The 16,168-nt window shown below is 44.4% G+C and overlaps 1 protein-coding gene across 1 annotated transcript in view; it reads left to right on the top strand.

The window, feature by feature from the left end:
* LOC120844880 (voltage-dependent calcium channel subunit alpha-2/delta-1) overlaps nt 1–10,712 on the top strand; it is an 86,606-nt gene extending 75,894 nt beyond the window's left edge. The window contains exons 35-38 of the mRNA XM_042291394.1: nt 1,323–1,490; nt 8,858–8,973; nt 9,049–9,125; nt 10,143–10,712. Coding sequence (XP_042147328.1) covers nt 1,323–1,490; nt 8,858–8,973; nt 9,049–9,125; nt 10,143–10,250 — 469 coding nt within the window. The 3' untranslated portion in view covers nt 10,251–10,712. The remainder of the gene's footprint in view (nt 1–1,322; nt 1,491–8,857; nt 8,974–9,048; nt 9,126–10,142) is intronic.
* Nucleotides 10,713–16,168: the final 5,456 nt, after the last annotated feature.

Below are 16,168 nucleotides of genomic sequence, written 5' to 3'. Positions count from 1 at the left end.
GCACCTCCCTGTTTCTCACCACTCACTACTTGTTCCAAAGCTATACAACGAAAATTACACCGTGTTATAACAAATGTTTTGCATGAACACAATGCTCGTAGTGAGTTTCGTGGGGGAAATGAAAACTAAAGAAGTTAATTGAATATATACTCATAAATATTAGAATATATGTCACGAAGAGTGGTAATAACTCGATGATGAGCTAACAGTTGCTCTCCGCAGATTTTTTTTTATTTTTTATTTTTTTTATTCTTGACACATTCCTCGTTAATTCCAAGCAACTGCAGCACCAACCAAAAATTACCATCGTGCATTGAGAACACTCTTCAAATGTACTCCCAGTTTTTGTTGGAATAATTTAAAAGGTCGGCCATGAACGCCACATGGATATGTATAGAGCACGATCTAGTTAGCACAAACAAGCGATGGTTATTATTGTTTTCTATTATTGTTTTTATTATTGCTAAAAGGGTACCACGAAAACTATCTAGTGTAGTCGAAAGTGCTTATTTGGATACTAGTCAATTCGGTAAATTTTAATGCTCGTCAAGATTTTTCCAGGCCAAATGCAAAATAAAAAAGCGCCGATGTCGTGTTCCGGCTTAGCAGCGCGACATCTGACTAGGCGTTGCCCAATCGGATGCTTTGAAGTTTCAGGATCTTGTGGCCTTTGGTGTTATCACAGTCTTTTTTAACGAGTAGCGTTAAGGACATCGTGTCGCAAAAAAGACGGTGTCGGTGGCGTGACAATCCTCATTGGTTGACAGGGTCATAACGTTACAGCCACATGACCTCGCCCGGAAATTTCAAACACGCAACCCTCACGGGAAGCATGACGTCAAGCGTGGAATGAAAGTGGTTAAAAAAACATAACACGTAGTGCGAATTAAAGGTCGCCGCATGTCTAAAATCATTTCACTTTATAGGATAACTCGTTTACCTTGAAGGAAAATTGGAAGACCTTTAGGAGGGATTCGAACCCACGACCCTTCGGTTCCGAGCCAGACACGCTACTACCTAGAACGGGTGTCTTTTGTCTTTTTTTTTTTTTTTATTGTTCAAGGCCATGTCCACCGCACTTCCTGCTGACCGACAGGAAGAACATGAGAAGCGAATAAGAAGGTGATGGGAACGGGGCCCAATAACGCAATCGCGTTCCACTCTTAAAGCCGAAAACTTAAGCGTCCTTCATTTTTTTTCTTTAACTTGGCCTTTTAAAAGAATATAATTGCGCTGTAAAATTAAAATTGGGGCGTGAGGCGTGAGGCTTGTCACTTGCCGCTTAAAGCACAGCATATTTTTTTTTCGGCACATGGGCTCAGGTGGTTGTGGTCGCTGACGACCCTGGGTGCTCAGTCGGCCAAGGTGGCCCCCAAGAGCTCGTACGCGCCGGACGACTACCGCGTGTGCACCACCAGGGAGGCCCTGTACCACTTCGGAAACCGGAGCAGTTACTTCATGAGCAGCCTGGACTGCGGGAACTGCTCCAGGTGCGTGCTCCAGGAGAGCTGCTTTATTTATAAGGCCTGGCCCGAATGGACTGTAGTCGCCGGCGGCACCTAAAAAGAAAACCCTGAAAAGAAAAAAAGATGTTACAGTCTGCTTGGGACACGCGTGTCGAGGAACTAAGTTTACGCAAAAAAAAAATCTTTTAGAGCAATATTGACGGCGAGAGATTTATTTGAAATTCTGCGCGCAAAGTCCATAACGTCACGGAACGGTCATTCGCCCAACGAGACGACCATTCGCTCTTTCCACCTAAACGAAATGCGGAGAGAGAAAACAGGTGGAAATGAGGTGACCACCGACTAAATCGTGTCTTGCGCCGTCAATATTGCTCTAAAAAAATTGTTTTTGCGTAAAATTAATTTTTTGACACGCGTGTCCCAACCAGACCGCCTAAAAACACATTTCTGTTCGTTTGCGTTTTGTTTTCAGGGGCCCTTTAAAGGAGCTGTGCAACGATTTTAATGTTGAAAGGGCTTGCATCTTCTACTTTTGACATTGTTTACCTTGTCACAAAGGACACAAAACAAATCTCCTTCCTTCAAAATGTTGCAACTCCACTGCGTAATCGCGAGGCAAAAATGATAATATTTCCCGACCTGCAGCCGCGAACGGCGGCCATGAGAAGCACGTGGCGTGACGTCAATGGGGGACTTGTCGAGAGATAGAAAGTTGTTCAAATACCTGCTGGATAAAAGGTATTTTTCTATAAAGCTTGTCGTACCAACATAAATATGAATGCGTCAAAAACCTGGTATCATCGACAAAACTTTTATTATACGGAGTTTTAGTGGCGCCATCTATCCGAGGTCAACAAAACCGTCCATCTGCTACCGCGAACAGCCGCCTAAAGCCGGAGGGGAACGGGGGCAAAACCGGACGGGGATGGCCAGAAACGGATGAGACTTTCCTTTTGCCATGTTGATCGCGCTGCGTAAGCCCAGGGTCACGTGGTCGCGAGCGAGTGGGTTCTCGCTGCTCACTGATGGCTCTAGAGAGACAGCTTCACCGGAACCCCGCGCGTCCCCCATTGACGTCACAGCGCACGTGACTCGGAAGATGGTGAAGGAGTTGAGAGGTGCCGAAAACCTCAATCTTTGTCCATTTTTAAAATAAAAACTAGGACATGCAGGCAAAAACGGTTTTTTGTTCTTGACTTCAGAAAGGTCGAGACATCAGCTCTCAAATTATTTAAGCAAAGCACTGAAATTGTTGCGCAGCTCCTTTAAGGAACGCGGTGTGGCGAGCCCCATACATACCTCTGCAAAAATCGTCTTCTTCGCGCTGCCATCTTTGTCTGCTGGGCAGTGGAACGTCTTCTGAGCATGCGCTGTTGCTCTGCTATACGGTAGATCAGACGCTGCGCATGTTTTCACAGCTCAGTGTCTCGGCATTTTTTGCCCTGGCGATAAGCGATGGAAAAACCTATATTCTCACTCTGTAGCCAATAAAATCGAGGTCTTATTCGATAAGAACTCCGAAGAAGGAAAGACGAGGCAACAAGCGTGACTATGAGAAGTCACGCCCTGCGTTCTTTGAGCTGTCAGTGAATATAGACCTTTGCATCGCGCGTCACCCAGGCGAAAAATGTTGCATAAGCTGCGGACGCCATGCGTTGCGTCTTATATTCCGTTAAAGAGAGCGACTCCGCAAGCTCAGAACCTAATTATTTATTTATTTATTTATTTACATATACTGCAGGCCCCGCATGGGCCCAAGCAGGAGGGATAGCATACATAATAAATATAATAGTAATACGTACGGCAAAACACATGAACACAAACGCGTACATATACAATAAGGCTGCGTTATACAATTTATCATACAGCATAAACCACACTTTGTAACAGAGGTTTTCAAAGGTGCGCATGAACAAAACAAAAACAAATTGCAGTTTGGGACTAGACTGCCCCCTAGAGAAAAAAATCAAATTTCAAAAAGCAAAAAACAACAACTGCAGCAAACGAAAATAGGTTGTAATGTGATGACGGTGCTAGTATTAAAGATACGACAAAAAAAAAAGATATCTCAGTTTCGAAGGCTTCGTTTGGCAACTTATTCCAATCTTCAATGGTTCTGGGAAAAAACGAATTCTTGTACAGATTAGTTCTTGCAAATATGGGGGTTAAGGCGAGTAAATGACGATGCCTTGTCGAGCGCGTGTCAAGTTGTGAGATATAACTTTGTGGCTGAATGCCCAATCTATGAAAATAAAGAGAATAGAGAAATTTTAACCTAGCTATTTTTCGTCGTTGAGTAAGAGTGATGTTCGAAGGTTGGACAGACGTAACATGTCTGTTGGGGAATCGAATCTATTAAACCGTCGGTAGATAAATCTCAGTGCTACGTTTTGTATCATGTCGAGTTGTCCTATATCTTTCTTTGTAAAAGGATCCCATACTATGCTAGCATACTCTATAGCGGGTCGGACGATTGTCGAATAAGCAAGTTTTCTGAGTTCATTTGGTGCCTCGCAGAGTTTTCTTCTTAGTAGTCCAAGCTTTCGGCAAGCGTTTGAACTTATCATGTGTTATCAATATGTTTTGACCACTTTAAGTTACTAGTTCGTGTTACACCTATAGGTATTTGTATTCTGACACTTCATTGATGGATGTTTCTCCGATTGTATATTGAAGTCTTAAAGGGTGTTTCTTATTTGTCATGCAGAGGTGAACAGTTTTGTCATAATTGATTGTCATTTTTCATTGTTTACACCAACTGGCCAAACGATTAAGTTTATTGTTCAGAACTTCTCGATTTATGGCAGAGGTGATAGTGGAAAAAAAATAACACAATCGTCGGCGAATAAGCGAACTGAACAGTCCGTGCCCAGGAAGGATACTAGATCATTAATGTATATTAAAAATAACAATGTTCCCAGCACGGAACCTTGTGGCACCCCCGATGTAACCTTCAAAATGCGAGAGTAACTTCCGTTAACGTCTACGAATTGGGATCTATTACGCAGATAAGCAGCTACCCACTTAAGTATATTTTGATGGATGGCAAGGTGATGTAGTTTAAATAGTAATTTATCGTGGGGTACTTTATCGAACGCTTTTGAGTAATCAAGAAATATGATGTCTACCTGGCCGGCACCATCAAGAACTGTTGCAAACTCATGTACCGTGGTTACCAGTTGCGTGGCAGTAGAAAACCCCTGTCTAAACCCACGTTGCTGATCAGAAAGTAGATTATTTCGTTCTATGAATGTCTTAAGATATTTTACCACTATAAACTTCATAAGCTTCCATGATAGACAGGTTAGAGATATCGGACGGAAGTTAGTGACCGACATGCACTCTAAAAAACGTCTGTGCGTCTCCTTTGCCGCACAACACTCGGAGAGCCAATCACCGCAACTTACGGAGGCAGCTCAGCTAATGACAATGCCGAAACATATGTTTAGACCAAACAACGCAGTCTGAGTTGTGACATTAAGCAATGCAAAACGTCACGCTTGCATTGCTTAATGTCACAACTCAGACTTCGTTTTTTTGTCTAAACATATGTTTCGGTATTGTCATTCGCTGAGCTGCCTCCGTAAGTTGCGGTGATTGGCCCTCAGAGTGTTGTGTGGGAAAGCAGACTCACGGGCTTTTTTTAGAGTGTGTAATCTCCTTTCTTATGAACGCGTACAACGTGTGCTCTGAGCCAGTCATTGGATAGAGAACTTGTTAAAAATGAAACTTGAAAAATGACTGTTAGGAAGTGAGCAAGTGATTCAGCATACCGTTTAAGAAAGTCACTTGGTATGTTATCAGGCTCCGGCGCCTTTTTTTTATCAATGTTTAATAGCATAGATACCACCCCATGATATGAAATTTCAAAAGTCATGTCGCTTTCATCATCCGCATTAGACAACAAAATTTCACTACAGGGCGTAAAAACTCCCTGAAAGTAATTATTGAATGTGTCGGCAATAACCACGGCGTCTTCAATTATCGTGTCGCCTTCTTTAAGCCGCTCAACTTTCTTATTTCCGTTAGACAGATATTGCCAGAACTTTTGTGGGTTTTCCCGGAAAAAGTTTCGAAGCGTATTTGTGAAATCGAATGATCTTGAGTCTTGCAGTTTTTCCTTTAGTGTGTTACATAGTTCTAAGATGACACCCAAATCTGGGTTTTGTCTTTTCCTTTGTCGCTTAATCGTACGCTTTAACTGAATAATTTCTCGAGTTATTTACGGGTTGTTAACCCGAATACGCTTCCATTTTACGGGTATAAATTTTTTTTATCAATAGTTGTCAACTTGTTCCATAAAATATTCACATCATCACCAGAAAAGTTTTCGAAACGTGAATCAAGGTAGTCTAAAACTGCAACGTCGTCTGCTTGGTTGTAGTTTTTAACGTACACAATATTAGGGGTTGATGCAGACGACACCGTATGAAGAGTAGAGCAAAAATAGACAACCTTGTGGTCGGAAAAATCCTCACTGACAGAAATGGTTGTAGTTTCAAAGCAAGTGTTATCGAAAACCAAATCTAAGATGGAACTGCACACGTTAGTCACTCTCGTGGCGTGTTTTACCATTTGTGTGAGATTATATCCGAGGATCATGTCAAGAAGAATTCCTGAACTTTGCGTATTAGTCAGATCACAACTTAGAGTTGTTCAATCGACATCTGGAAGATTAAAATCTCCAGCAATTATTAACTTCTGGTTTCTAAAGTGGTTAAGGTGATCATATAGCTTATAGAGAAATTCAGCTTGTGCAGATGGAGCTCTGTAGACACCAATTATCACAACGTTAGTACCCCATAAATTTAGTTTGCAGCAAAAACTTTTGTGGTTTTCTATTTGCTCAAGAATGACACATGGGATAGCTTTTTTAACTAAAATGGTTACGCCACCTCCTCTAGAAACGCGGTCCCGTCTGAAACTGTTGTAGGAGGGAGGGAAAATGTCACAATCAGGTATACCAAGTTTCACTGATCACCGCGACATGCGGGTCATAGAGCATTAGAACATGTTCGAGACGCTCTTTTTTATCCATAACATTTCGTGCGTTAATACAAATCAAACGAAGCTGGGTTATGGCTCTGGCTTGTTGACAATCATCATTGCGTCATTCCCCGCTATTTGGCGGTGTTCTCCAAGCATTCAGCCTCACCCTAGAGTCTTTTTCATCATCCCACGTGTACACTTCTCCGTTCACAAAGAACTTATCATGCACTAGTCTGACCCTGGTGCCATCTTGTCTATCGCCCTGTACAGAGGACCAAAGATTTTTTCTTTTCAACAGAGTGCTCTGGGAATAATCATTGGATACTGACAGGCCGGTGTTTTTTAGCTTTTTGCAGTTATTTAAAACTTCCTGCTTCTCGTTGTTGTTAAACAACCGCAGTATAGCGGGCCTTGATTTTCCTTCTTTTAATCTACCGAGCTTGTGAATGCGCTCCACAGATGACACGGTTACACCTAGCTTTGTGGCAACTGTTTCGTGAATAACCTTCTGCTCCAGGTCGTTCCGTGTTTCACCTCGTTGTTCAGGAAGTCCAAAAACAATGAGGTTGTTTCAACGAGATCGGTCTTTGCAGTCTACAAGCTTTTTGTTTTGCTCGTGCAATGCCCTTTGAAGTTCTTGCACTGTGCCCTCCAGAACAGCTAGTTTTCCCCCAGTTTCCCTGGTAGTTTTAACAACCTCATCTAACTGATCGAGTCTGGTGTTTGTTTCATTAAATCGCTCGTCCTGTAGACGTATGCTATTTTTTTTTATTTCAAGAACTTCTTTAAACAGTTTACCCTTTTCATGTAACACGCTCTGTACCAATTCCTTATGATCGTCAGGACCAGGGTTGCTCTCAATATCGCCGCCGAGTAACAGACACAACTTCAACCAACACTCGTTCAAACACTTCACACATTGGCTGGGGCACGGCAGCACAACTAAACAGTATGAACTTGGTTTAAAGCATTTAGTGTATGAGTCATAACTAACCTGCGGTATGAAGAAGAGGTTTTTAGGCATCGTGCTCGATGTGTTGCTGCCGTGCCGCCCTCTGAGCCAAGTTGTCGGGTGTTGTGGTTTTATAACCTCCCATGGTGACGTCACAGTCCCGTGCTGCCGTTGTCTCACCCATGCGCAGTTGTTGATGCTCTATCATCCCCGAAAACGGGGATGACGTGCAGGTTCGTCGTCCCGGTTTCATAAGCGGGAAGATGCAGTAGCAGCAGAATCTGCGGTATGAAGAAGAGGTTTTTAGGCATCGTGCTCCATGTGTTGCTGCCGTGATGCCCTCCTTGTTCCATAGCCCAGAATGGCAAAGATTGTAGCCCACAAAAATGAGATTGGAAAGGTCTATATACCCTTTCGAAATACTGTCCTCTGTTGGCAGCTGTCAAACCCTACACAATGGCGGACTAAAACCTCAACGTCACGGCACACTGGAAAAAAAACTCACAGAAAAAGGCGATGAGCTTAGTGACGTTGCATTTTTTACTCTGTTTGAGTGGCTCATCGGCTCGGAGTGTTTGCCGCGCTCCGACGTTCGCTATCTCATGGAATGACTTGCACGTACCTCGATGCAGTTGTTCCGCCATTATGGAGGGGTTCCAACCTTCTAATAATCGGCACGCGACTTTCGAAAGGGATCTATAGTCAGCGTGGTCCAAAACAACGAGTGGTTTAAAGCAGTGTGTAACGCCCAGATGGGAAGCTACAGCTCGATACAAGTAAAATAATGAAAAAATAAGCAGCATAACGCACCAGCCATGGTATCGAATTGCTCCACGGACAAACTGGGGAAAAGAAACAGCCATGATGAGCAACGTGACGTGAGTGCGATGTGCGCCTCGGTGGGGTACTATTCGAGCGTCGCGGAGGTACACTAGATGATGATAGTGTGGGTGAGGGAGAAGTTTCTGGCGCATTCTTAATGTGTATTTGACTATATATAGTAGCTCTGCGCGTCGCTTGTATTGCAATGGGTTCAGAAGTTGGGCAATACAAATCGGTTTAGTCTTAAGTTTAGCCATTCTTCAGCTAAGATTTTGTGGAATCGGTTTAATAACTCGTGAAAGTAGAATTTACTTATCTTGGTAAGGAAAACGCTCGCGTTTTTTTTCAGAGGTATTCATACACTGTACCTCGGCTCAATTCAGACTACAAAAGTGATTTTTGCTTAGCAATTTTTGTTTTCTTTCTGTCTGCAATGAGCTTGAAGTTTTGAATTCAATAAGGAAGCATGTGCTTGTTTAGCTCTGTGTACTTCTAAAAATATGGCTTGCTTAAAAAAAATAAAATATATGTCCAGATTCAGAGTGAACGTGCACAGTCAAAGCAGCAGCTCTTCCTCGCACATCTTTTTGTTGAAACCAGTTTTGATCTCGCAAACCGGTGTGCGCAGGCAGTACGGCGTGGGACGAGTGGGCTACACAAACGTGATCCTGGTCATATCGAAGATGCCGTGTGCTCCAGTATTCTGCGATCCACCACCGACACCTTTACAAGCACCCATTGAAGGTGAGACGGTCGAGGCGGAGCTGGCCTATAGCTTCGGTTCAAAAAAAGGTTTCCTTTTCTTTTTTTTCATTCCAGTTGATGACCCGGCGCCCTGTCAGCATCCACTTCGGTATCGACGGCGCCCCGACAAGTGTTACGCCGACCATGCAAAGGTGACGTTTTGTAACCTGGTACCTCCTATACTCTCAATCGCGAGATTAGCCACGGAACGTGAGATTAAAAAAGGACACTGCCATGTTGAGATGAAACAAAAAAATTACGGTGGCTAACTCGGCTATGCCAGCATATACGTAGCGTGAGCCTATGCGCACAAAATGAGAGGCGCTATCTAGCGGCTTCGGTGCAGCGTCAGACTTGGCTACTGCGCAACGGAGGCGCACAGCTGGGCACGCGGCGGCGCCAGTGCGTCTGCCGCGGCTATGACGTCACTCTGGAATGCGCAGACCGGCGCGGCGGCGGCGGCGGCGGCGGCTCCGGCGCGCCAGCTGTGCGCCGTGCGACGTCACTGCTCCTCGCGCATGCGCAGAACGGCTCTTTGGGAGCCACGCGAAACTGCTCAACCTCGTCCAGTGTAGCTTACGCTACAAAATAACTTCGGCTGCTCGTTAGAGCGCTATCGGGAAGAAGAGCCAGAACTGCGGCCGTAGCAGCGGCGGCAGTGGCCACGTGGCGGTGCTGTTAGCGAGATGAGGTCAGGGCCCCTATATATAGCTCTGGAAGAGATACTCCGTCTGCTGCATCATGTTACCATGTGACCCTGGGAGCCGATGCTCTGCAGCTCTACCATCAATACCGGGTGCCCCACGTTCCAGATCTGCAAGCACTCGCTATTTGCAAGGGAAGGGACAACAAGTATGACTCCAGGGAGCCTGCGGCAACAGACGACTGTCGGCGAGCGCAGCTGGCTTCCCAATGACGAAGCGTAGCTCTCCACGTGATCTCACGTCGTTGCGTGACCGGCATAAGTTTGGACTTGTCTTGACCATTCTGATATACCTGCAGAGACCACGAGTCTGTCACGCGCGCAACACATCCGAAACTACCTAAAGTGTTCCGTACCGAAGCTTAACAAATCACAACGCACGCATAATGCCTAAGCGGCGTATTCTGTGCTCCCCGACGGCTTATCAATATGATGGATACAAGTTTCTTTTTTATTATTGTTTCAGGAGGACTACCGTGTTTGCGGACGAGCCTCCACCTCTGTGACGTCAACAGTGGCACTGATCTCGTCAGCGCTGGCCCTCGCTGCTTCCGCCGTCTTGGCCGCACTGTGAGATCCGGAGTGCTACCATGTGGACGGTAGGACACTGTAGAGCCGATCGTTCGCCTTTCCGCTTCGAAGTCACAGCTTCCCCCAGGCACCGGAGTGACACGTCTATCTCGCATCGCCCCGAAAAAGAAGAAAAAAAACCCTAAAAGACAGGCACCGACAGACTCAGCTACTCGAAAAACACTCTAGCGGCGGGTGGTTCTTCACGTGGTGGTGCCGTCGTTCGTTCACTAGGAGGAGTCGCCGTTACCCAAGACAAGCCAGGCCGCGTCCCCTGAGAAGCGGTCGTGGTGAGGTGATGACGTGGTCCGGAGGCGACCACGCCGTGACACGTATACTTGATGGTGTCGGGAACAAGACAACTGGGTTCGTGCGCTCTCCGGTGACGACGCCTTCCGGACAAGTCCCGAAGGAGAACAGCCAGTGGTGCTCCAGTGCGCACGTCCGGAACGAACCCAACTCGAGACCGCTCCCGGTGGTTAGCGGTGTCGCCGTCGCTCTAGCGTTGTTGCCGTTCTTGTTGTTGTTGATGCTTCGAGCTTTGCGTTTCGTACACCCTCCCAGAAAGCCGGAGCGAGTTTGTTTGATGTTCCGCGCCTAGCTTGACCCCGCTTTATTTCCATCTCTATCTCTCTATCTTTCTCTACGTAATAGGAGCATGTTTCTACTAGTTTCGCGACCACTCTTCGAGGCACCGAGGCATCGGTGACGGGTGAGCGGGTATCAGAGAGAAGACTTTCTCATGCTGGCTGCGGCATTTAGCTGGTAGACAACGCCCGCTCAAGCATGGTCTTATATTTCATCACCGTGATAAAGTTACAAGCAAAAATTACGATAGTGTCAACTCCTACAAGGAAAGGGTAAAGTGTAGTATTACCCTAATTATCGGGGAGCATGCCCTTTTCGATGTTTTGTCGTTGTGTTGAATGACGAAGTGGTCCTTGTATGAGGTCGGAAAATTATTACGATAAGCGATCGATGCTTCCTTAGACAGCATAAATTGTGACGTCGGATGTCGGTGAGCAGAATATTGTCATGGGAACGTCGTGTCATAAGTGTCGCCTTGACGACATGTGGAAAGATCGGTTTAATTTTGAATATTGCAGACTGGCTTAAACCGGAATTTTAGTGCCATGTTTTAAATTCACTACCACTAGGTCCACCAAGTTCCTTCGAATATGCAGCCGATGAATGGAATAACAAAAACAAATGATTACACGACGCATTCATTCCTAGAAATTTATTGTACTCGTCTTGTTTAAATATCTAAAATGTATAACATGATGCGCCCGCCCCAGTATGCATGAGAGGTGGATGTCCCGTCACTAAAATCACCTAATAGTGAGATTTCCTTACAATAGTTGGTCTTACGTTTCCGTTGTAAGAGCCCCAAATGCTCGCCTACTGATCAGACACTCTTACACATGCCGATGACGTTGACATATACGGTATTTAAGGCTAACTGATGACCAACATACCTGCTAAAATAGTACTGTAAATTTAAAAATTGAAGTCACGGACTGTTAGGCATAGACATATAAATAACTGCTTAAAGAGAGAGTTTACCCGTTTACCGAGTTCGAAGGCGGATTGGCAGGAAATTGGAATTCTCATTTATGGCACTTCTCACGTAGGCCTACCACTTTAACCTGAGAAACTAAACATGTTTAACTTTTTTATACACAACTCGATATCAACTTTCCGCCCTTCGTTATAAGGCTTGTTGGTGTCGACGGGAGGTGTAATCGAGCTGTGTTACGCAATAGACTCCGCCCTGTCTCCGTAAATAAGCTCCGTTGCCTCAGAGATCTCCGCGCCGCTTTTGCTGAGAAACAATCACTCACCCGCCAACCAGCTTTAGGGAACGTGCATGAGTTCCCATCAAAACCCCGCGTGTAGTGGTTCCTCGCCCAGGAGGCTAAGTGAACCAAAGAGCCAGCAAGTCACCGCAACAAAAAGTTCTCTCGCTATTTATTTACCTTTTTTCTTTCTTTCTTTCTTTCTTTCTTTGTTGAAATTATGTTTGTTTCAAAGATTTAGCTGTGGCAAATACTACGACCATTCACTTTCCTCCGTGTTGTTTAGATGTTGTTCCCAAGAAAAATGCGAAACACTGCGTCCTGGTTTTTATTTTTTGTAACCGCGATCTGCGCTCACGCTTCGTAGACGGCGCAAACGCGCTTTTCCGTTGTTTTTTAGGACAGCCTCCGCGAGTACAAATCTTCGCGTGGATTGGGCTCTGCTTATGCAGGAAAGCTTTATGCCTTCCTTGCGACGCTGTTTGCGAGAAAGGTGAAAAATCACCGGCGTTTTGACGTAGAGAATTGTCATACGCATACAGACACACGCGCGCGCTCGCACGCGCGGGACCTATATTCGCAGTTTTTTTTTGTTTTTTTTGTAGTAGGGTAAACAAAATTGGGGTACGTTGCGTTTTTTTTATCTACCCTTAACAAATCAACACCTGCTTTAATTTTTTTTAAATATTTTGTCTAGGTTTATCCTGACCTACACAAAATCATATTCTATATAGACGAGTACGAAGGGGGTGGTCCAGCCCTATAAGGAAAGGAAAGAAAACATTTATATATGGTTTCCCAAATAAACACATCAGAAACTATATAAATTATACCAGGCACTTGTCAGGTCTATATAAGTTCTTATAGGATCTTATATGTCTTCATATAATTATCAGGCACATTTATGTAATATATATATATATTCTTCACTTGTGGGGAATTTCATGGTTTTCCTCCTTGGCGAATTCTAGAGAAACCGAATAGCCCGATACCGAATGAAAAACAAAACAGAAATTTTGGGCATACAAAAATTAGTTATTGTTGTATTTATTTTGTTACTTGAAACTGAGCAACGTTCGTGTGTGTGTGTGTGTGTGTGTGTGTGTTTGCGGAACGGTCTCTCGAAATATAAATTAGCATGAGCCGACGACACGCGTAGTTTCGTTTTCGCAGAAGTGACGTTAAGTTAGCGAGTAGTAGCTGATGATTATTAGGTGCCTTCAAGTTGGTCGCCCCGACGCTGGCACTTGATACGGGCCATGCTCGTTGCCATGCTCGTTGCTTCGCGTATCGAGCCTTCATCTCTGCGCCATACCGTAGCGCGCTCTTTATAAGTTTTACGACATATACAGCTTCGCATCATGATAAATACGCCTTCAATTACTAATGAGTTTTTCGTGACATTATTGTGTATAGTAGGCATTGATTTTTATTTCGCATGTCAACTTTATTTTACCGTGCTTCTCCATGAACAATGAACGCGTTTTCTATTTTTTTTTTTGTAAGCTCGCATTGCATGGCAATTACGCAGCCCAGACAAACCATAGTTAAAGCTCTCTCACTGTTTTTCTTTTCATCTTGTTTTGTAGAATCGAACGCTCCGAACACCACGAACGTCTTACCGAGCGAGAAAAGGAGCCCTGAAACAGTCCTTCACGAACCCCGAAAGCCCACGGCACGCAGAGGAGGGTTTGCCTCCTGTAAGTGCCGGTAAGATATTAGTACCCCGAGGAACTCGGACACATGTCAGCCGCCGCCGTTCCCACCTGCTTACCGTAAGAAAGGTCAAAGTTCCGCTTAACGATGTTTTTGAGCTCGTTAGAACTTTCACCTAGAAGACGACAGATCCGTTGACCCGGTGAAAGAGCCGAAAAGACTTCAAAAGTTGGTCGATAACCAAAATGCGTTAGCCTGTCTTCTCCGAGAAGCTCGACAAACAAAAACCTTGACCTTGAGGTTCAGCTATGTTACAGCTTTCTCAGTAACCGCTGAGTGATAAGTTTGAGGCAGCTCTTTAAGACGATGCCGACATTTTCAGCGGTTGAAACCCCTTTATACTTTTTTTTTTCATGATAATGTAAGAAGTAACGACATTAAACAGGTGAGACCAAACCTCTTGACCCTCGTTATGGTATTGTTTCACCGCCGTTCCTTCAGCGGCCTGGGGAATTAAGATCGGAAGGTATGCAACGAGGCCTTGGTGCATACCGTACGCGTATAACGACTCAGGCGTCACGGTTTTGTGCTACCTCAAATCACCCGAGGACAACACAAAAACCCGTAGTGTCACGAATTTTATATAAAAATGTGGCAATATCTTACCCTATTACCATTAACCGTTTCTCATCCTATTATGTCAAGATGGAAGCAAGGAGAGTCAGCCGATGGCAGATCGTAATGTCGTATTCGCCATTACGATCAGAAGATATAAATATATATCTGAACGTACTCACTTTCAGCTGCCAGGTCCCACGTGACGTACATTCAAACGCAAACAAAGAACATTCACGTACAGACACATGCGCACACATACGCACATACCAAACTCTCGGGCTTCCAAACATTTAACCGACAAAGCTCACAAGCACGCCCAGTCTCTTTAGTGGAAGGCAAGCGCAAAATAACAAATACCCCGTCGTAATAACATTCAGCACGGTTCCCATCATTCTTGTCGCCCCTAACACAAAAAAAAACACAAAAAAAACAAGTCTATGTCCAATTTTTTTTTCTTTTTTTTTATCAAATCCAAAATTTGTTAAATGAAGTTCTCTAGCATCCTTATGCGTCTGAGATGCCCGGAAATCTTCATTAGATTTAGTTATCATTTCCATTGAGGATCCCGACTGAAAAATGGAGCAGTCCAAAAAGAAACAAATTCAAAACTAATTGCAATTTTTTTAATTGGATTAATGTACCGCGAAACCACGTCAAACGTTCCAGGTGTTAAAGGGCGTACTATTGTTAAGTTTGAGAGAGACCAGCCAACACCGCCTAGAAATAATCAAAGCCTGTGCACCAAAATTCTGTTTTTTTTTTTTTTTTTTTTTTTTTATTTTTTAGAAAATCCAAAATTTGTTAAATGAAGTTCTCTAGTATCCTTATGCGTCTGAGATGCCCGGAAATTTTCATTAGATTTAGTTATCATTTCCATTGAGGATCCCGACTGAAAAATGGAGCAGTCCGAAAAGAAACAAATTCAAAACTAATTGCAATTTTTTTAAATGGATTAATGTACCGCGAAACCACATCAAACGTTCCAGGTGTTAAAGGGCGTACTATTGTAAAGTTTGAGAGAGACCAGCCAACACCGCCTAGAAATAATCAAAGCCTGTGCACCAGAGTTCTGTTTCTTTTTGTTTTGTTTTTTTCTCGTCATCGGAGTGAGATTGAGCGATAACATAGATTGGTCACGAGTGTTGCGTCAGCGGTCGGCTAGGCCTCGTGGCCAATCACCGCGTCGAACGGCCCGGCATTGGGCTCGGGTCCAATCGCTGAGTTATCGCCCATCCGACTCTGATGGCGCTCCGTGGAGAAAGAAGAGAATGTTCGCAGGACTCGATTATTCCAGGTGGTGTCGGATCAACACGCCAAGTACGTTGGCAGACGTATACTCTACCCCGCTAGAACTGTTTCCCTTCCGGTGGTGTCATAAGCGGGGGACGCTTAAAACTGACACAGTTATTATCGAGGCAAGCAGTCGAGAAGCGTTACTTGTTATTTCCTTTCGGTTAGCCGGATGATTGAAGATAGCCAAATTCGTTGAAGATGCCAAGTCGGTCAAAAATCCGGAAATATAAGCCGACTAACACAGCAAAAAAAAAAAAACGTTTTTTGTTGTTTTTTTTTGTGTCTCGATCTCATATAATTGAGCTCGGTTTTTCAACCCAGTTTTAGGGGGTAGATGTTCCCCGAAGGCTGTACAGGTTTAATGTTGTTATATTCGTAAAAAATATTCTGTAGAAATTTCAACAAGAGGAGGAGTGTGCGTGCGCAGTTTTAAACGGCGTTCGAGCACGCGGCACCGTATTTTTGACAGCATAGCCAAAGATGGTTGTTCGCGAGTAGAGGAACGTCAATGATTTGCTTCCCTTTGCTGGCTAAGTCGGAAGCCACATTTTCCCGA

This window comes from Ixodes scapularis, unplaced genomic scaffold (assembly GCF_016920785.2).
Source record: "Ixodes scapularis isolate PalLabHiFi unplaced genomic scaffold, ASM1692078v2 PGA_scaffold2__306_contigs__length_199485367, whole genome shotgun sequence".
Lineage (NCBI taxonomy): Eukaryota > Metazoa > Arthropoda > Arachnida > Ixodida > Ixodidae > Ixodes > Ixodes scapularis.
This window is presented reverse-complemented; position numbering and strand designations above follow the sequence as displayed.